Genomic DNA, 16,675 nt, shown 5'->3' with positions numbered 1-16,675 from the left:
AGCGGCATTAGATGTGGACTTGGCCAGCAGGAACTGAAACGGACCCTGCAATTATCTCACACAGAGCAAACCTCTGGCCAGTAATAGTAATTCCAGCCCCAGTTCCAGGTAAGGAATTAGCCTGGGGTGAAAGACCATGTATTGCATTACAAATCACCTGCACCTCCCCTCTTCTCACCAAACCTGATTCAGCTTCAGATACAATATAAGCTCCTCCATCTGAGGACAGACCTGCTGACCATTAGTTCCCCAGAAGGACTCTTGTTCCCAATATTCAGCAGCACCAGAAGGTTTTTCAAAACTCCTGCATGTAAAGATCAGCAGCAGCTGCAAATACTTAAATGCCAGACAAATCTTGGGGTGGTATCCTTGTTATTAAAGCATGAGTTAGAAAATTCAGTCATCCTTGTGGCAGTAAAATTAGTGATTAAAACCCCCAAAGGTTTATTGTGCTGCCTGCTCTTGAGCAGATGTTTCCCCTTCTGAACGATGTCATTTCAGTACCAAAAGCAACCTCTCAAGCACAGAGAAAGAGACACTTCCTACCTCCTCCAGGCTTCTGGCTGCCATGGCCAGTAGCCAGCGTCCCTGCGCCACCTTTAACAGAGAGCATCTGCAGAATCCCACATGCTCCGTGAAGACAGAGTCCGTCACTGAAGTCCGTCCCTCTGCTAAATCCCACAGGCAGATCCTCTGGTCGCGCCCCTGACTGTTACAGTAAAACAAGTTATCCATGAGCTGCAGTCTGAGGAAGCCTGGCTGCCTGCAGGGCAGTAACTTGAACTGGGTCTTTAACAGACAGTAAAGGACCAAGCTTTGAACAGCTTCTGTGGGGGCGTTAATTGGGTGTTTTATGAAATGTGGGGCAGTTCAGTGTTCCTGAGACCACCACCCTTCTGCCAGTTCTGTGGACCTGGCCAAGAGGTTCAACTGTCCCTGCAAGGGGGGAGTTGATTATATCTGATTCCAGTCAGATACGCTGCAATCACAGTTTCTGTTTCCTTGTGCAGAGAGGCTTGATCAGGCTGAGTTGTGCTATTTATATGTGAGAATATATTTATAAAGTCTCATGAGCAGTTGAATATATACACAGTAAAAAAATACTTACATTTTATAATTGATTAGATCTAATTTAAAAGGAAACAAAAGTATCCCAAGATTTATACATGTAACATTCATTTGCACTAGCAATGAAATGGAAATGTCATGTGTTGACAGCTGAAAGACAAACAAAGCAAGACAAGAACTCATCAGAGGTAAATAAAAAGTGACAGTTGTTCAGTGGTCAACTTCTCACAGCCACAGGCAGGGCACAGAGGGCACGTGTGGAGACACAACAGAGAGAGACTGGCAGCGATTGCTCAAGGGCTGCAACAGCCAGGGCCAGAGAGCAGCAGCTGCATCCGAGGTCCCAGCCCAGGGACTCCTGGGCACAGCCCCGTCCCAGAGGCTTTGTGCTGCTCCAGGCAGGCAGAGCGAGGAGGCCACACAAAGGGCACAGCAGGAATTGGTGCAGATTTCTGTGATCCCACTGGCTCTGGAACAAAGTAGCACTGAGCAGAAGCTTCCAATCCATAAACTACCTTAGCACAGGATATATGTCCTCATGTTATCACCTGGGCAAGGAGTCATCAAAAATCCCTTACCCCTTACTTTAATTAGCAGTATCACCTGAAGAAGCATGAAACCAAAACAGAGGAGATGTAAACCTACAGGCTGTTGGGACTTCTTCAACATCAGTGCTGTTCAGCTGAGTGACAAACTGACAAAACATTTATAGCACTGCCGACACAAACAGTGTGATACTGCAAAAAATTGCTGTGATTTAGCTTTACAAGAGAGAAATATAAAACACAGATAAATGCTGTCCTAAAACTGCACTGCTATGTGAAGTGTTAGAACTATACAGTAAAAACAGAGGTACAGAAAAACTCCATAATTATACAAACAATGCTCATTCAATATTTTATGGGGGAGACTGTTGATAATTGTACTTAAGCAGATAAGAAATATAAATGCTAATGAGTTCTACTGTATATTATGAGATGTCTTCTCTAGATAAACATGTCAGAACACCTCCTAATCATACAGACACTTTGGCATCTACTCTAGATCACCTGTCTAATCCAAAGTACACAAATCTTCCTGACCTTCCTTTGCTAAACAAGAACAGAAGGTATTTTGCAACAAAGCAAAAGCATGAAACTCAGCATTCTTGCTCATTTTCAGTCTTCCACTCCCCATCTCTGATTCTTCTCTTTCTTGCTTCCCTTTTCTCCATCTCCCCTCTATTTATAAATTCTTTTTTTCAATCTTCCCCAGGAACCACTTCAAATCAACTTCAAATCCAAGTGTATTTCCTTGACCCAAAGACCTCACCTGTTCTTAGTAAAGACACTACAAGTCCCAAGTTGTTAGGATATCATAACACACATCATAAATAAATTAATTGCATCCTTCCCCCTCCAACCCCCACACTTTTTATTCTAGAGGTTTTTCTGTCTTTTTTTACTTCAGTACATTTCCATATCTGTTGGAGAAACTTTAAGTGACTCCAGAATCAAGAGAATCCTTTGTGTCCCTGCCCCTCTTTTCTCCCCTTCAATCACAGACAAGAAAAATGTCACTGTTTTTTGCCTGCTTTGCTAACCTGAGAAGCCTTTCTTTACCACCCATTGTCTTCACACAGCAGACAGATTTTCTTCCATGGCCATCCAATGCTGTGTCCACTCTATGTGTTTTCAGGTTCCAGACATGGATGAACCCATTCTCAGACCTGGCAGTAGGAAGAGATGCTTTTAGTGTGAGCACTGCATGGAGGTGATCAGAGTCTGATGCTTTTCATTTTGTTTGTTTTTTTGTTTTGTTTCCAAAACTGAAGCTGTATGCACAAGTAACACACCCATCATGCAAAAATACGAATGCTGCTGTTTTCCCCAGAAACACTTTGTCAAAATAATACACTTCAATTCAAAAAGAAACAACCATATGACATTCAGCAGAGCCAGAAATCCTGGTGTATTTACCCAGAGAAAAGAAGGGGGATATCAGGTTCTGGGCCTCCACAGGAAAAATGCAGAGTGTGGACTGCAGCACTGGTACCTCTGAGCACAAACTGTGGGTCCGGAGGGGGCAGAGCCATCGGAGCAGTGAACTGGGGGGTGAGAAGCAGACACAGATATCACAGAGGGTAAAGCAGCCTAGAGTGAAATGACAGCTTTAAATATATTCTGAGCAGGACATTTGCTTCTGCTCTTTCCTCTCTGAATTTTCTTTGTTGAATGTTGAGGGTGAAGTATTTCCTCCTAGGATGAGCTGACGAAGCAGGTGTCCAACCTGCTCTTTGGTGCATTCCTCTGTCAGCAAGGTGCTGAGCTGGCCACACGCAGGCACCTCTCACCCACTTGTAAATCCCAAATCGGTCAGCTGCTCTCCCTGTGCTCAAGGGAGACAAATACAAGAAACTTGACACCCATAATTTGAGTGGGCAAGCAATTTATCATTCTGCTTTATCCCCCTGGCCAAGTCTTTCCCCTTCCTCTCCACAAAAATACTACTTTTGTGTTATTTCAGAAAAGCATTGCAGTGAACATATCAACTGAAAAGAATTTCAGATCACAGAATCACAGAATCACTGTATTGGAAGAGACCTTCAAGATCACTGAGTCCAGCCCACGCCCTCACACCTCAACTAAACCATGGCACCAAGTGCCACGTGCAGTCCTTTTTAAACACATGCAGGGATGGTGACTCCACCACCTCCTCGGGCAGACCATTCCAGTAGTTTATCACTCCTTCTGTAAAAAATTTTTCCTCATACTCAAACTGTAGGTATAGAAGCAGGGATTACAAGTGACCTTACCCCTGGTAAGTCACAGTTTGTACTAATTACCAAAGAAGAACAGTCTTGTCCTTAATGGGTCATAGCTATGACTAATAAAGATACATGTGATAAAAGGTGTGGGTTGGCTGGTCAGGGAGAGCCTGGAGGAAGAAAGATCACCTTGAGGAGGTAAAGGAGCCCTGAGGAAGAAGGAACGATCCAGAGAGACACACAGAAGAATGAAACAAGGAAGAGAGTTGCTGCTGCAAAAGATCTGCTGTGAGGTCAGTCTGGGTCTGATAGAGTTAGAGCCTCTTGTAGGAGCCTGCAGTCATAGTCAAGCTGGGTAAAAACCTGTGGTAAGAGGCATCAAGGAAGTATTTGTGGGCCTATTCCAGCAGGAAATAGCCAGCAGTCAGTCTGTCAGAGAAGCCAACAGTAGGAACTTGCTGTAGTCAGAGTGGCTAAGCTGTAAAGAAGAATAAACCAGGACCCTTTTCACATTGTTAAATGAGAATCTGGGTTGGCTCATCTCTACCCGCAATGGGAGGTCTGCTGCAACACCTGAGACTAAAATAGGATATCTGAAGGCAACCAATAAAGAAGGAGTAATCTACCTATTACCTGGGCTGCAGCACAAGGGAAAAGGAGAGCAAAGGCCACCCACCTCCCACCTCCAGACTGGAGAGGTAATGAACACTCCCTTACTGGATCTAGTGGTTTATAGGCACAAGAGTAATTCGTGATATAGTCCACCTTGAACTGGGAGTTGGTGGGACAACGATCTGCCAGCCTGATCACCTTCCTGAAAGCACCATAATGAAGATGATCAGGGAGGAAAATCCTTCTTCGATGAAGTGGCTGAAGTACTTGACCAGGAGGCTGGCATTGGTGGCCACAAGCTGAGACACTGGAAGGCTGAGACCAGAGGCCGATGCAGAGGTGGAACTCCAGGTAGTCGAAATCATTGTCCCTGCAACATCCAACCTGTATTTTCCTTGGCTCAGCTTAAGACTGTGTCCTCTTGTTCTGTCAGCTGCTGCCAGGAGAAAGAGACCAACCCCACCTGAGTACAACCACTTGTCAGGAACTTGTAGAAAGTGATAAGGTCACCCCTGAGTCTCCTTTTCTCCAGGCTAAACAGCCCCAGCTCCCTCAGTCGTTCCTCAGAGGGTTTGTGTTCCCAGCCCCTCTCCAGCCTTGTTGCCTCCTCTGGACACACTCGAGTGTCCCACCAGCCTTCCTAAACTGAGGGGCCAGAACTGCACACAGCACTTGAGGTGTGGCCTCACCAGTGTCAAGCACAGGGGCAGAAGGACCTCCCTGCTCCTGCTGGTCACACCATTCCTTGTCCAGGCCAGGTCCTTCTTGGCTACCAGGGCACACTGGTGGCTCATGCCAAGTCTGTTGTTGACCAGCACCCCCAGGTCCCTTTCTGCCTGGGCACTGTCCTCCTGGCAGAGGACAATTCCTGATGAGCTCACAGGGACAGCCTGTGTGATCCCCACAGGCACTCACTGCTCTGGCCCCTCACCAGGTATTCCCCTTCACATTAACAGCTTTACAGGCAGCTGTGCACAAACACTGGAGAAGGATGAGGACAAATTTTCTGTTCTGACTTGTTGCAAATGACCCTCCAGACCTGTGCTGAGACAAGGCGACCAGCACCTGATTCAACTGGAAATATAATTTGCAGTTCATTGGAAAATGCATTACAATGTCCATTACAAGAAATATTTTCACCATAAGAAGTGTTTACTCCCTGATCTGTGGCATTACCAGCCACACTTGTATATCTGCAGCTTCCTTTCTGACCTAACCTCACAAAGAAAAGGGCAGCTTCTGCCACTGCAAGTGCCACCTGTCATCACTTTCTCCCACTCGTATATACCCCAGATTAAATAAAAGGTGTTCAAAATTCAGTAAGGGATGATCAGCAGGTGTTTGCCCACTGGTTCACAGCAGAGGAACTGCACAGAATCAGAATGGAGTGCAAGAGGTACATGTGCCATGGCAAAACAGCCCAACTTTTCATTGCCATCTCACCTCAGTACCAGCTTTCAAACTGTGTTTAAGGGATGCACTTGCTAATGCACCTCATTTGCAGGTCTACATTGAGTGTTTATAGATCAGTTATCACCAAGGTATCTATAGGTTTTAATTAAATGCAATTATCTTTTAGGGCTCGTGATGAAACAGGATTCTTCAGAGTAATGTGCAGTTCTCTCTCAGTAGCACTGTGTAATTAGGTATGAAAATAATGAGCCCAGTGGATACCCTCTGTGTTTTAGGGCCCTGACTCATCTCTTTTATGAAGTTGTTGGATGATCCAGACTCATGGCAGGCTGGAGTACATTTTCAGATGTACATGATGTGCACATTGGCCCCCATGGTGAGATGCAGCTCCCAAGTGCCCTGTGTGCAACACGCTCCACCTGGGTTATAAACCTGTCACACCAGCACTTTGTCACCACGTGAAACCTCTTTGGGGCACTACAGCTGCGTGCTGGTGCCCTCAAAACAAGGCTTTGTACAATAAAAGAGTAGCTAAGAGCTTGTCAGAGGGTCCCACTTCACAGTGGAGCAATTCTGGCTCACTGCACTGAGTGAGGAAATAGAACTGGGGCAACCCAGAGGCTACCTGGGATTACAAGGCAGGTTTTTAATAGCATTTTTCTAATTACTGACACAGAAGTTTTTGCTGACAGACAGCAAGTGTGTGCATGGCTGTGGGAAGGGTTTTACCTGGCATGAAACAGACACTACTAATGCATGTCTTTACAAGGATGATATTTCAGAAAAATCCTCAGACCAGTTACAGGAAAAAAAACAACTACTGAAACCATACTTCTGAGCTGCAAGCCATTGAAGGGACTTTTTGCTCCTCAGAGTCTGGTTCTTTCCTTGCTTTTCAGCTAATCCTATATGTGAATCTGGAAATTTGGCTTCATATTGAATCTAATGCTTATTGAGTCCTTATTAGTTCCTATCATGATTTGGCAGATGAATGGCAGTGTGACAGTATTTAGTGTCTCATTTTTCTTCCAGCAGGTGCTGAACTATAAAATTTCATCTTTGCTGTCTCTTTTATCCATGAGCTTGGACAAGTCACTTAAGACAAGATTTAATAAAAAGTTGTTAGGTACCTAGAGAAAGCCCCTTGAGGTTGCAAAGAGATGGAAATTTGGGGTACTGGTACTTTAATACTTCCAAGAAAGCATCAATCTGTTCCTGTTGACATACAAGCATGCTCAAAAAAATGACACTTAGCCTACCTTCAACTCACCAGGTAGCTCAGTGTCTCTTCCGTACAGGGATAATGAAGTACATTGTGGTGTGCTGATTCAAACAGATAATATTTATACAGTGCTTTGCTAAGCAGACAGCTACAAACTTGCTAAATTTGATGACTGTAAGATGGTTTAAGCCTCTGGGGAAATTTTTCAAAAGTACCTAGGTGATTTAGAAGCCTAAGACTCATTTCCAAATGAATTTTCAATCCTACATCTCTAGGACTTTTTAAAGTTTCACCCCAGGTGTCTAAAATGAGTTCTCTAATTAGCACAACATTTATTTTCTTGTTAACTCTATCTAGCCTCAGGGAGACCAATCTGTTCTTGTTAACTGGGGATATCTGCAACAAATTTAATTAAATGAATTTCCTTAGTATTTAGTCTGGTCTAGAGCAAATTCTGGCTCAAGGGCTTGAACAAACAAAATGCAACCTACAGAATAAAGTTCATTTAAAGGCATTTCTGGGCTATACTGTATGTTTGTCCCTGTGTTGTTATCCTCCTGCCTCCTGTGAAAGGAGTGAAAAGACATGAGTACATGAATCATTTTGCTCATGGCAGTATTTGCTTGCAAGACAGCATCCCCTGTAAGAGAGGCAACACCTCACCATCAGGCTCTTTGGATTCTTAAAAAAGATGTTTCACTTCTTATTTCTTCCAGCCTTCCCTGCACTGGTAGCAGCAAGGTCCTTCAGGAGCTGAGCTGCACTGATGTGGCACGGACAATGAGAAGGGTTTTTCACAGAGGGCACTGCAAGTCCTCGGGCTCCTGCACAAGTTACATTTCCTACACAAGTGGGGAGTGGAAACCCAGCTGCTCAAATGAGAGTTTCAATTAGTGAATGGCTGAGTGCACTGCACATGAGGTACCAAAAAGGGTTTTGTCTAAGAAAATGCATCTGCTAAATGCCTGAACAATTAAATTTCCTTCAAAATTACATTATTTTAAAGAACAATTCACTATTAATATCCCTCACAAATCTTACTTTGCTTAGGTTGCAATTAGAATAATCCTCAAACCATTTGAATTTCTATGCAGTGGTATTTCAGTATCATCACTTCAGCATTTGATATAAAAAAGTTAAGCTTTTATTTAATGAGAGTACTTTAAAATATGTAAATGTCAAAAGGATTACCTTAGAAAAATCTCTCAGAGAATTAAAAACATTAACAGATTCCCACAGGAAAAATTCCAGCAGAATTCAGCAATTCTCTTGTTCCCACTCCTGTCACTTATATTTCTATCACACATTGAAGCAAAAACAAATTGCTATTAAAATATCACCCAAACACCCTCCTCCCCCTAAGAAACCCCACAGTTCACTTTGAGATACCAACAGCTCAAGCAAAGACAGGAAAAAATCCTCTTCTATTTTTCTTTAGGCTTATTTAGAGTAGTAAAACCTCAGTGGTAAAAGAGCTTTTTCAGGTATAGGAGAAATAAATCTCCCTAGGCATGTCTGGCAAACTGATTTGGGACTGAAACCAGCAGGTGTGCAGACATAATTACTACTGCAAAATATCCAACACATCCAGGTGTGCTCACAAACAGATACATGAAATCCCTGTTATTTTTTGACAATTCCCAGTCAACCAAGTGCCACCCTCCCAAAGGAAAAATCAGAGCAAAGAATGAGTTGAGAAAGATTTGAATAAATTGTTCTTCCCCCCTTTCCAGGCTTTTTCATTCATACAAAGCCCTTTTGTAGCCTGCAGTTCTGTGCCTACCTGCACCCCTGACAAACTCTGCCCTGTGTCACAGCACTCTGTGCTCAGGGCCAAGAGTGTTTAGGAGGTGGGTCCTGAGCTGCAGCTGCAGAGGCAGCCAGTGCAAATAACAGACTCCTTGAAGTTAATGGTGCAATGCCAAATAATTTTGTTTGTTCCATTACATTTGCAATCTCCGCCATTAAAATCCAGAGGACAGCCCTTGCAGTATGAGCTTTCCAAAAGCAATGTTCCCACGTTTCCAGCCTCCAACCACTGCAGACAATGAGGTTTGCAGTGGTGAAAGCACAAACCACTCTCAGCCCAAGCAATGCCCCATGCCAGGAGTGCTCTGGCCTTTCCTTGGGGCTCCACAGCCTGAACAGAGCCCGAGGGTCCCAAAGGCCCCGACTCCCCTCACTGAATTTCACTGAATTGTGCTAGAACACAGCAGCACTTGGGAATATCTGACACAGCCCTGGCTGTCACTAAATGCTGCCTGGTTCTATGGCACTTCTCAGAAGCAGAGAATGGGAATTTAGCACTACAAGAACCCATCTGATCAGTAACATTTTCATACATCAGTAAAAGAGATGCCAGGAAAATCCATGCAAGTTGAATGAGCTGAAGTTCACCTCATCTGACTGCAAAAGTGCCATTTTTATAGGTATTGACTACAAATTGTCTGAAAGCAGGTATATGATTTGGTAAACAATTCTTCAGACATGTTGTGACAGATTTTTAAGCCCAGCTTTTCATTTTGCATGTACAAACCAAAAAATATCAGAACACACTGAAACAGGAAAGTCAGCAATACAAAGAGATGTTGTGAAACTGAAGAAATCTCTTTGCACCCGAGGTGAAAAGTAACTCAGCGATACAAAGAAATGCCCTTCTGGGTCCTGCAGCAAGGCAACACCCACAAAACACTTAGAGAACAGTGAAAATCCCAAATTAAAACCCAGGCACTCTGCTTTTCCAGTTCTTACCCCAGCTGCCCAAAACACAGGATACGTCTGTTGTGTGAAAAGACAGAAATGTGCACTAGCAAAATTAAACCAGCAGAAGCTTGATCAAGAGATGAGGGAGTACTACACAAACAGTTGTAAAGGTCAGAGCCTCAGAATATATGAAAATTCATTTTTCAGTCACATAACAATGCAGCTTTCAGTTTAAAACTCTCATTTCTATCTTCAGTGCTAAATTGAGATAGAAACCTGTATTATACTTCTAAGGTTTCTTTAAAGCAAATTTAAATAATAACTTACTTCAAGTGGAAATTAGAAAACAGTACAAATTTTTAAACCAAGAAATTGATGTCAAGCAGAAATGAGAATTAGTGGACATTTTTGATTTAACCAGTAAATGTACTAATAAAGCACTCTTAATTTTCAGAGGTAAGGATACAAAATGCTTTCTTTTGAATTGCTTCCTTTTCATATTACTATTTACTTATGACTGCTAAACTAGTGATTAAGCACAGTGATGTATATTTGTGACTTCAAAACCAAATTGATTATGCTAATACCAATATTTAATTTAAAAAAACACAACAGTGGACGGAGAACATTCATTACTTTGTGCTTGCACTAGAAAATAGCATATCCAGATACTGTAGACAGATTTCTATCTTGCTTGCAAAACTTGCTAGTTAGCGACACATCAATGTCAAAGAGAAGGCAGTGATTTATATGACCTAGTTACAGAATCCTTCATTAGCTGATATAAAGCTGTTGCCACACAGCCAACGTTACAGCTGACAGGAGTCCTTCCTCTTACAGGTTGGGAACACCAAATACTGTCAGAGCTTTCATTCTAAATAGTCACCAAATCATTTCTAATGACTAACAGGGACTGCCTGCTCAGAGAAACACTTCAAAAGTCTCCGTTTGAGAAGTGCTGAGAACCTCCATTTCCCACTGACTGCTAGGAAAGTTAGGAGTTCATCCTTTCTCAGGAGATCCCCAAAATTACCTTCTCTCTTGACATTTAGACAATGAATGATGGAGGTTTCCACATTTTAATTGTATTAGTCAATGGACAGATAGCAAACAAAACTGCTTATCAGCAACTGGTGATATGCCAAGAACTCTTAAGGGAGCAGGGGAGAAAATGACTAATAACCATCATGCAACGCAAGGCATTTTTAATGATTTCAGCTCAGATAATGGCTCCTCCCAGCATTAGCACCCTTTTTGTCTGTAAGCATTCCTTACCTGAAAAAAAACGAAACCACAATATATTAAGATTTTAAGTAATGAAGTTTGCAAGAAAAATGTATATAAAGGTCAGTGTGTAACCTTCAAGGATACTGAAACCCAAGCTTGTGTCTAGAGGTTCAGTTTCAAATATTTCCATCTGCAATTTTTAAAAAAGTCGCTGTACAACAATTACTTTCTATATGAAAACATAGCTTCAGCATGGGAACAAAACTAAGAATGATTATAATCATTTGAAAGACACTGAGTTAGCATATGGATCTCATTGCCACTTACACATTTTGGTCACTGGAACAAAAAGCTATTAATCAATATGTAAAAGCCATAAATTAACATAAACATTAATCATTCTAATACTCCCCCTGTGTCAGATTGACAATTTTTTTTCAGTCTTTCATTCTGACACATGTGCCTTCAGCTATCAGCTGTTTCACCTTTTTTAACACAATTAAACATTTTGGGCATTGCAAATCTTACTGAAGTAAACATTATGGAGACAGACAATGTCATGGATACACTTATGCCAAAAATATGGGATCTGAAAACGTGAGAGCCCCTGCCTCTCATGTTATTGCACTAGCTTTTAATAAGGGAGCCTAAAATGCAGCGTGAAATACAGCTGAAAGAGATGAAATTCTAGTGTTTCATAAACAGGTTCAATTTGCAGATGAGGGAAAAGACACCCATCTGTTTTACTTTCTGAAACCATTAATTGCTTGGAAAAGTGCAATGATGTAACTACAGCCAGCCTTGTTTGGAGAAAGAAAGCAAAAAAGCCCACAGGAGTTTAGCTCTACAACACACCCTGCATAAAATTACTGGGGACACAAAAGACAATAAATGATTAATCACTTTGAAAACTTGAAGAATATGAATAGGCATTTAGATATACACCAAATAAGTTTAAAAAAAAGGATTTATATAAGTCTCTCTTCACCATAACATCAGGCCTAGAATGAATTTAAGTTTGTACATGTGATAAATCATTGAAATCTAGCAGAAAATTGATGAGCCAAGGACCATCAAAAGAGTGTTTAGAGTGGCCTCCAGTTCAGCCATGCATAGCAATCTGTCAGCCACGGGGCTCTGTCTGCCCATCCTCCTTAATTAGGGGTGCTGCATAGTGCAGCATCAGCCACAAATCTTTTGGTTCCAAGAGCTAATCATGTCCTCAGATAGCATGGGCTTAATGAAACGTCTTCCAGACATTTTTGCAGACATTCCGGCAATAATCTTGTTTGGTAACAAACTATTAAAAAGAATTGACAGAGAAGAAATATATCAAGTTGTTACAGCAACTGAAGTTATTTAGGCCAGAATTATATGTCTGCAATTAAGGATTCTGTAACTCTGAGCAATTAAAATATCACTTTATTTGAAAACTAATTAATTCTAAACACATATTTTTCCCATGACAAACTTTTATGATTGTTTAATTTCTTCCATTCTAATTACACTTTAATTAATCTACTCTTGTATAATATTATACTGTTATTCTGGCATTTGACCAATGAAGACAATAAATTGATTGCAGTTCCTTTGTGCAAGAGCAGAAACTGTCATGCCAGTTTCAACACCAGGTTTATTTATTTGTCTGTTCATTACTTTTCCTTTCCTCCCACAGGGCATAGGAACATGAAACACAGTACAAATCAGATGACATTTGGTCTTCTATACTTTCTTCTTAAAAGTGTGAAGTATAACAAGAATTTTCAGAATTAAGGAAAAGTATATGTGACATGATATTACATAATAAAGTACAACCGAGAGTAAATGAATTTATACTTCTAAAATATGCCTCTTATTAATGACTTATTAATTGATTCCTGATGTACAGGACTATATCCAGAGCTGCTAGAAATGGAGTTGTTTCCATGAACATTAAGGTCTGCTTGGGATCTGGCTTGATACAGTCAACAAAAAGGGAAAAAGTGACCAAATCTCATTTTCATACCAATCTTAAAATTAAACTAATTCAGTATCTTCCTAATTTTAAAAGCCACTGCGTTTTAATTTTGCATCAAGTCACCTTTGATTCAACTAAAACAAAAGTACATAAATTATTTTATTATTCTTTAAATATTATATTTGGATTAAGCTGCAATAAAATAAATATATACAAATATTTTATTACACATTGAATTAGTTGTGTTGCATTTTTATTTTATGTGAGGTAAAAGTGACTGTTGTTTACAGTCAGAAGCCTGCAATTTGAATTTTTTTTTAATATGAACATCCCTGAAGTTGCCAGTTCTCACTCATTTGCTGGGAGGAGACAGTGAGAAGTGACACTTTATGGAGACACAATGAAGCAATCTGCTTTTCATGTACTTTTAAAACTTCAGCTTGTGTTCCTGGCCGCATGCTTCGCTCTGCTTATGAAATCCCCGTGTGCTGTGTCACCCAACCATGGCAGAGATGCTGTGCAGAGGTAGGCAATTAAATTAAACTACACTGCAAGTTAGCTCTGACAGTGCTTCCCAAAATATTTCTTTTACTTTAATGACACAGTTTACATTTCATAGAATTAAAAAGACAAGTACAAAACACATTCACAAAATACATATTCATTAAAGGAAGAAAAAAGACTCTGCAATTAGCTGAACGGGCTACGTACTTCACCAGCATATGATGGGAGATGCATTTATATCAGAATATTTTACCTACTTCCTACCCCATGTTTATATTGACATTTGTTTCATAACAGTTAAAAAATATATTTTAAAACTGCAAATAGCAAACAAGATAAATTGACATAAATACAGAAGAAATATTAAAATACCAAGGGCAATTTCTATTTGTGACCAGCTTGTATTTTGAAATCCAGATTTTGGATCTGATCTATGCCTGTCCAAACTACCAGATGATATTGGTGAGACTGCTCAGACAAGGGAGGGTTTGCAGGGTCTGTTCATTACCCCAGTATTCCATAAAGCATGTTCTCCTTGGGAGCTTTCTGTTTCTGTGTAAACCACAGCGAGCAGTGTTATTCCACGTCCTTGTCTGGAGATGGAAGCTGTGGCAGGGACAGTGAGTGACCCCCCGAGGTGCCACAGTCCCCAGAACTGGGATTAGAGCTCCACTCACTGACCCCAGGCCAGACGGTCCCTTCCCAGGGACACCGAGATTCACGTGCCCTGTGGTATTTTAAGAAACAAAGCAAGTGGACAGTCTGTATCAATTCCTTAGATCAGAGCTTTAAATCCTTATTCAGGTCAGAAAAAATCTTCTCAAGGTCAGAAACAAACTGCATTTCAGTAAAGACCATCACATTTGGTACTTAACACTTTACTTTCTCCAAGAACCCCTTCAGCATAGAAAAGAAAGAAACGACTTAGTATGGTGTACTTTTAAATATATGAGTCAAAATAGAAGATTATTAAGTATTTTTATGTTATGAAATATCCTCCAAAATTCAAGCTTAGTTACTAATAGTATGTATCATTAGTATGTACATACTAATAGTATGTATCACCTGTCTACTAGGATTCCTATTCCATACAGCCTAAGTATTTGGATAAGCCAAGTTACTGGACTGCAACTTAGTCCAAGAACTCTAGTAGGGATCACTGTAATTCCACTGCAAACAGGAACATTTGCAAAGCAAATATTATCTGAATATCAAATGAAAAAAAAATTATGTTTAATTTAACAGTTTAGGCTAAGCTTACACTTTAGACATAATTGTTCTTTCATGCCAGTTTGATCACATAATCTACATCTATTTTACACAAGCATGTAGGATGCATTAGTTAAATATGCTCATCTCCAAGCATACGAGCATTTGCTCACATGTTAAACAGTTAAACTGTTAAAATGTGAGGGATATTGATAAAAAACTGGTTCCATATTTAACAGGTTGAATACTGATGATGCTTAATTCCCAGTTTCTGGTACTGTTTCCTGTGTCTGTGATGTTCTTACCAGTTAGTTTCTCTATGTTCTAACAAGTAACACTAACTACTATTTAGCAAACGGAGGGAAATTAACCCAAAGTCACAGAGTGGAATTGAAGTTTACACATTTAACTTCAAGCTTCACTACTCTCATCCACCATAAATGACTCCTGACCAAAAATACAGCGAAAAATGCAACACTGTTTCACCACATTAATTTGAAACTTTGAACAATTCTGCCGTACCTGAACTTGAACTCCCAGCCTTTGAATTTGTGCTGAACAGCCCCCATTGTACCGCGCTTTTATGCTGGCAGGAACTGAAGTGTCAATCTTTCGTCAGATAATCAGATTATGTCATGTTCTGACCAAATTCATTAGGAAAACTTTTACCAACCCTATTATCTCAAACCAGAAAATCTAGATCAAAGTATAACCGATTTTACAGCACAATAAAACTGTTATAAATATTTAAACATTAATTAAATGGCTCCTTTTGTTGAAAGTAAATAAATAATTGAAAGCTACCTCTGCTTATAAGTGCTATCGAATGCAACCACATTTATCGCATTTCTAAGAAAACCAGGTTCTATATATGGTGGAGAGTGGGAAGAAAAGCACTTAAAAGTTATTTGAGAAAATAGAGGGTGGCTAGACTTTAAATCATTTGCCTGAAGTGCACATTCTGTGACAAAGCATTAATCCCTGAATGTCTTTGTTAACTCCATTCACATTGGACAATTTTATCTACTTCATGCAGATGTGCTGGATGGACACTACATTCAAAAGGAGAGAAGAAATCCTCTTTAAGAAAATCCATAATTCTCAGTAAATGCAATTGTATTGTAATATATTGTTTTCTTCCTAGAATATGCACCATCTTGTCTCCTAAAAAGGTAAATAACTGTAATTAACTTCAGCAGATGTATTTTCTGCTTGTTGATCAGATATGACATCTGCATAACCAAACACTGAATGAAAGAGTACTTACTACTTTCCCTTGTCTCAGTTTCAGCTGGATAGCAAGCATGGCATAAGAAGGAATCAAAGAATTCATATTAATATAATTAAGAGCAAGGAACCAATCTTGGACTAATCCATGAGCAGAAGCAGCGACAGGACAGTCATCAATACTGATTTTGCATATTTTTCAGTACTACAATCAGATTCTCCATCTGTAACTCAAACTTTAAAAGTATGATAATTCACGGAAAGGAGATTAATTTAGCCATTTTGAGTCAAAGACTTATTTCATAGCTTCATCCCAAATCCTGTATATTGTTAGGATCCCTTTCCCCTTTGAAGACTTAGTGAATGATTGAAGCTTCTACTTTCTGAGAAACAGATAACACAAGACTAGTAATCTGACTCTAAGCCACTGGATAAAGGCAGTTTGTTTCCTCTTAGCCCATCTGTCAACACCTCTTCAGTAATTAGTCCTAATTATTACAAAGGGCTAGCCTCCCATTCGCATTATTAAATCAGAAATAGTATCATAGCCAGGTATCTTTCAACGCCTACCAGACTGGCGACCTTCGATTTCATTGAATCTTCTATCAGTATCCGCCTTTGGAAGAGCCTCCGCAGTAATTTTAGCATCAGCTTCAAAGATGCAGATCCCACAGTGGAATTCCAGGGATGCATTCATATACACACCCACATCATGTGACAGGAGAGCAAGCAACACAATTGACCTTTGCATTGTTCTCTAAACTCCTGTGATATAAAACACACATTT

General features: G+C 40.4%; 1 protein-coding gene across 1 annotated transcript in view; it reads right to left on the bottom strand.

The window, feature by feature from the left end:
- The window catches only part of GNB1L (G protein subunit beta 1 like), a 43,371-nt gene that overhangs the window by 13,500 nt on the left and 13,196 nt on the right, over positions 1-16,675 (bottom strand). The window contains exons 2-4 of the mRNA XM_036393531.2: positions 3,027-3,154; positions 2,651-2,776; positions 547-709 (exon numbers count right to left, since the gene is read on the bottom strand). Of these exons, the coding sequence (XP_036249424.1) occupies positions 547-709; positions 2,651-2,776; positions 3,027-3,142 (405 nt within the window). The 5' untranslated portion in view covers positions 3,143-3,154. The remainder of the gene's footprint in view (positions 1-546; positions 710-2,650; positions 2,777-3,026; positions 3,155-16,675) is intronic.

Source organism: Molothrus ater, chromosome 18 (genome assembly GCF_012460135.2).
Source record: "Molothrus ater isolate BHLD 08-10-18 breed brown headed cowbird chromosome 18, BPBGC_Mater_1.1, whole genome shotgun sequence".
Classification (NCBI taxonomy): domain Eukaryota; kingdom Metazoa; phylum Chordata; class Aves; order Passeriformes; family Icteridae; genus Molothrus; species Molothrus ater.
The sequence above is the reverse complement of the archived record's forward strand: the minus strand, read 5'-3'. Positions and strand labels throughout refer to the sequence as shown.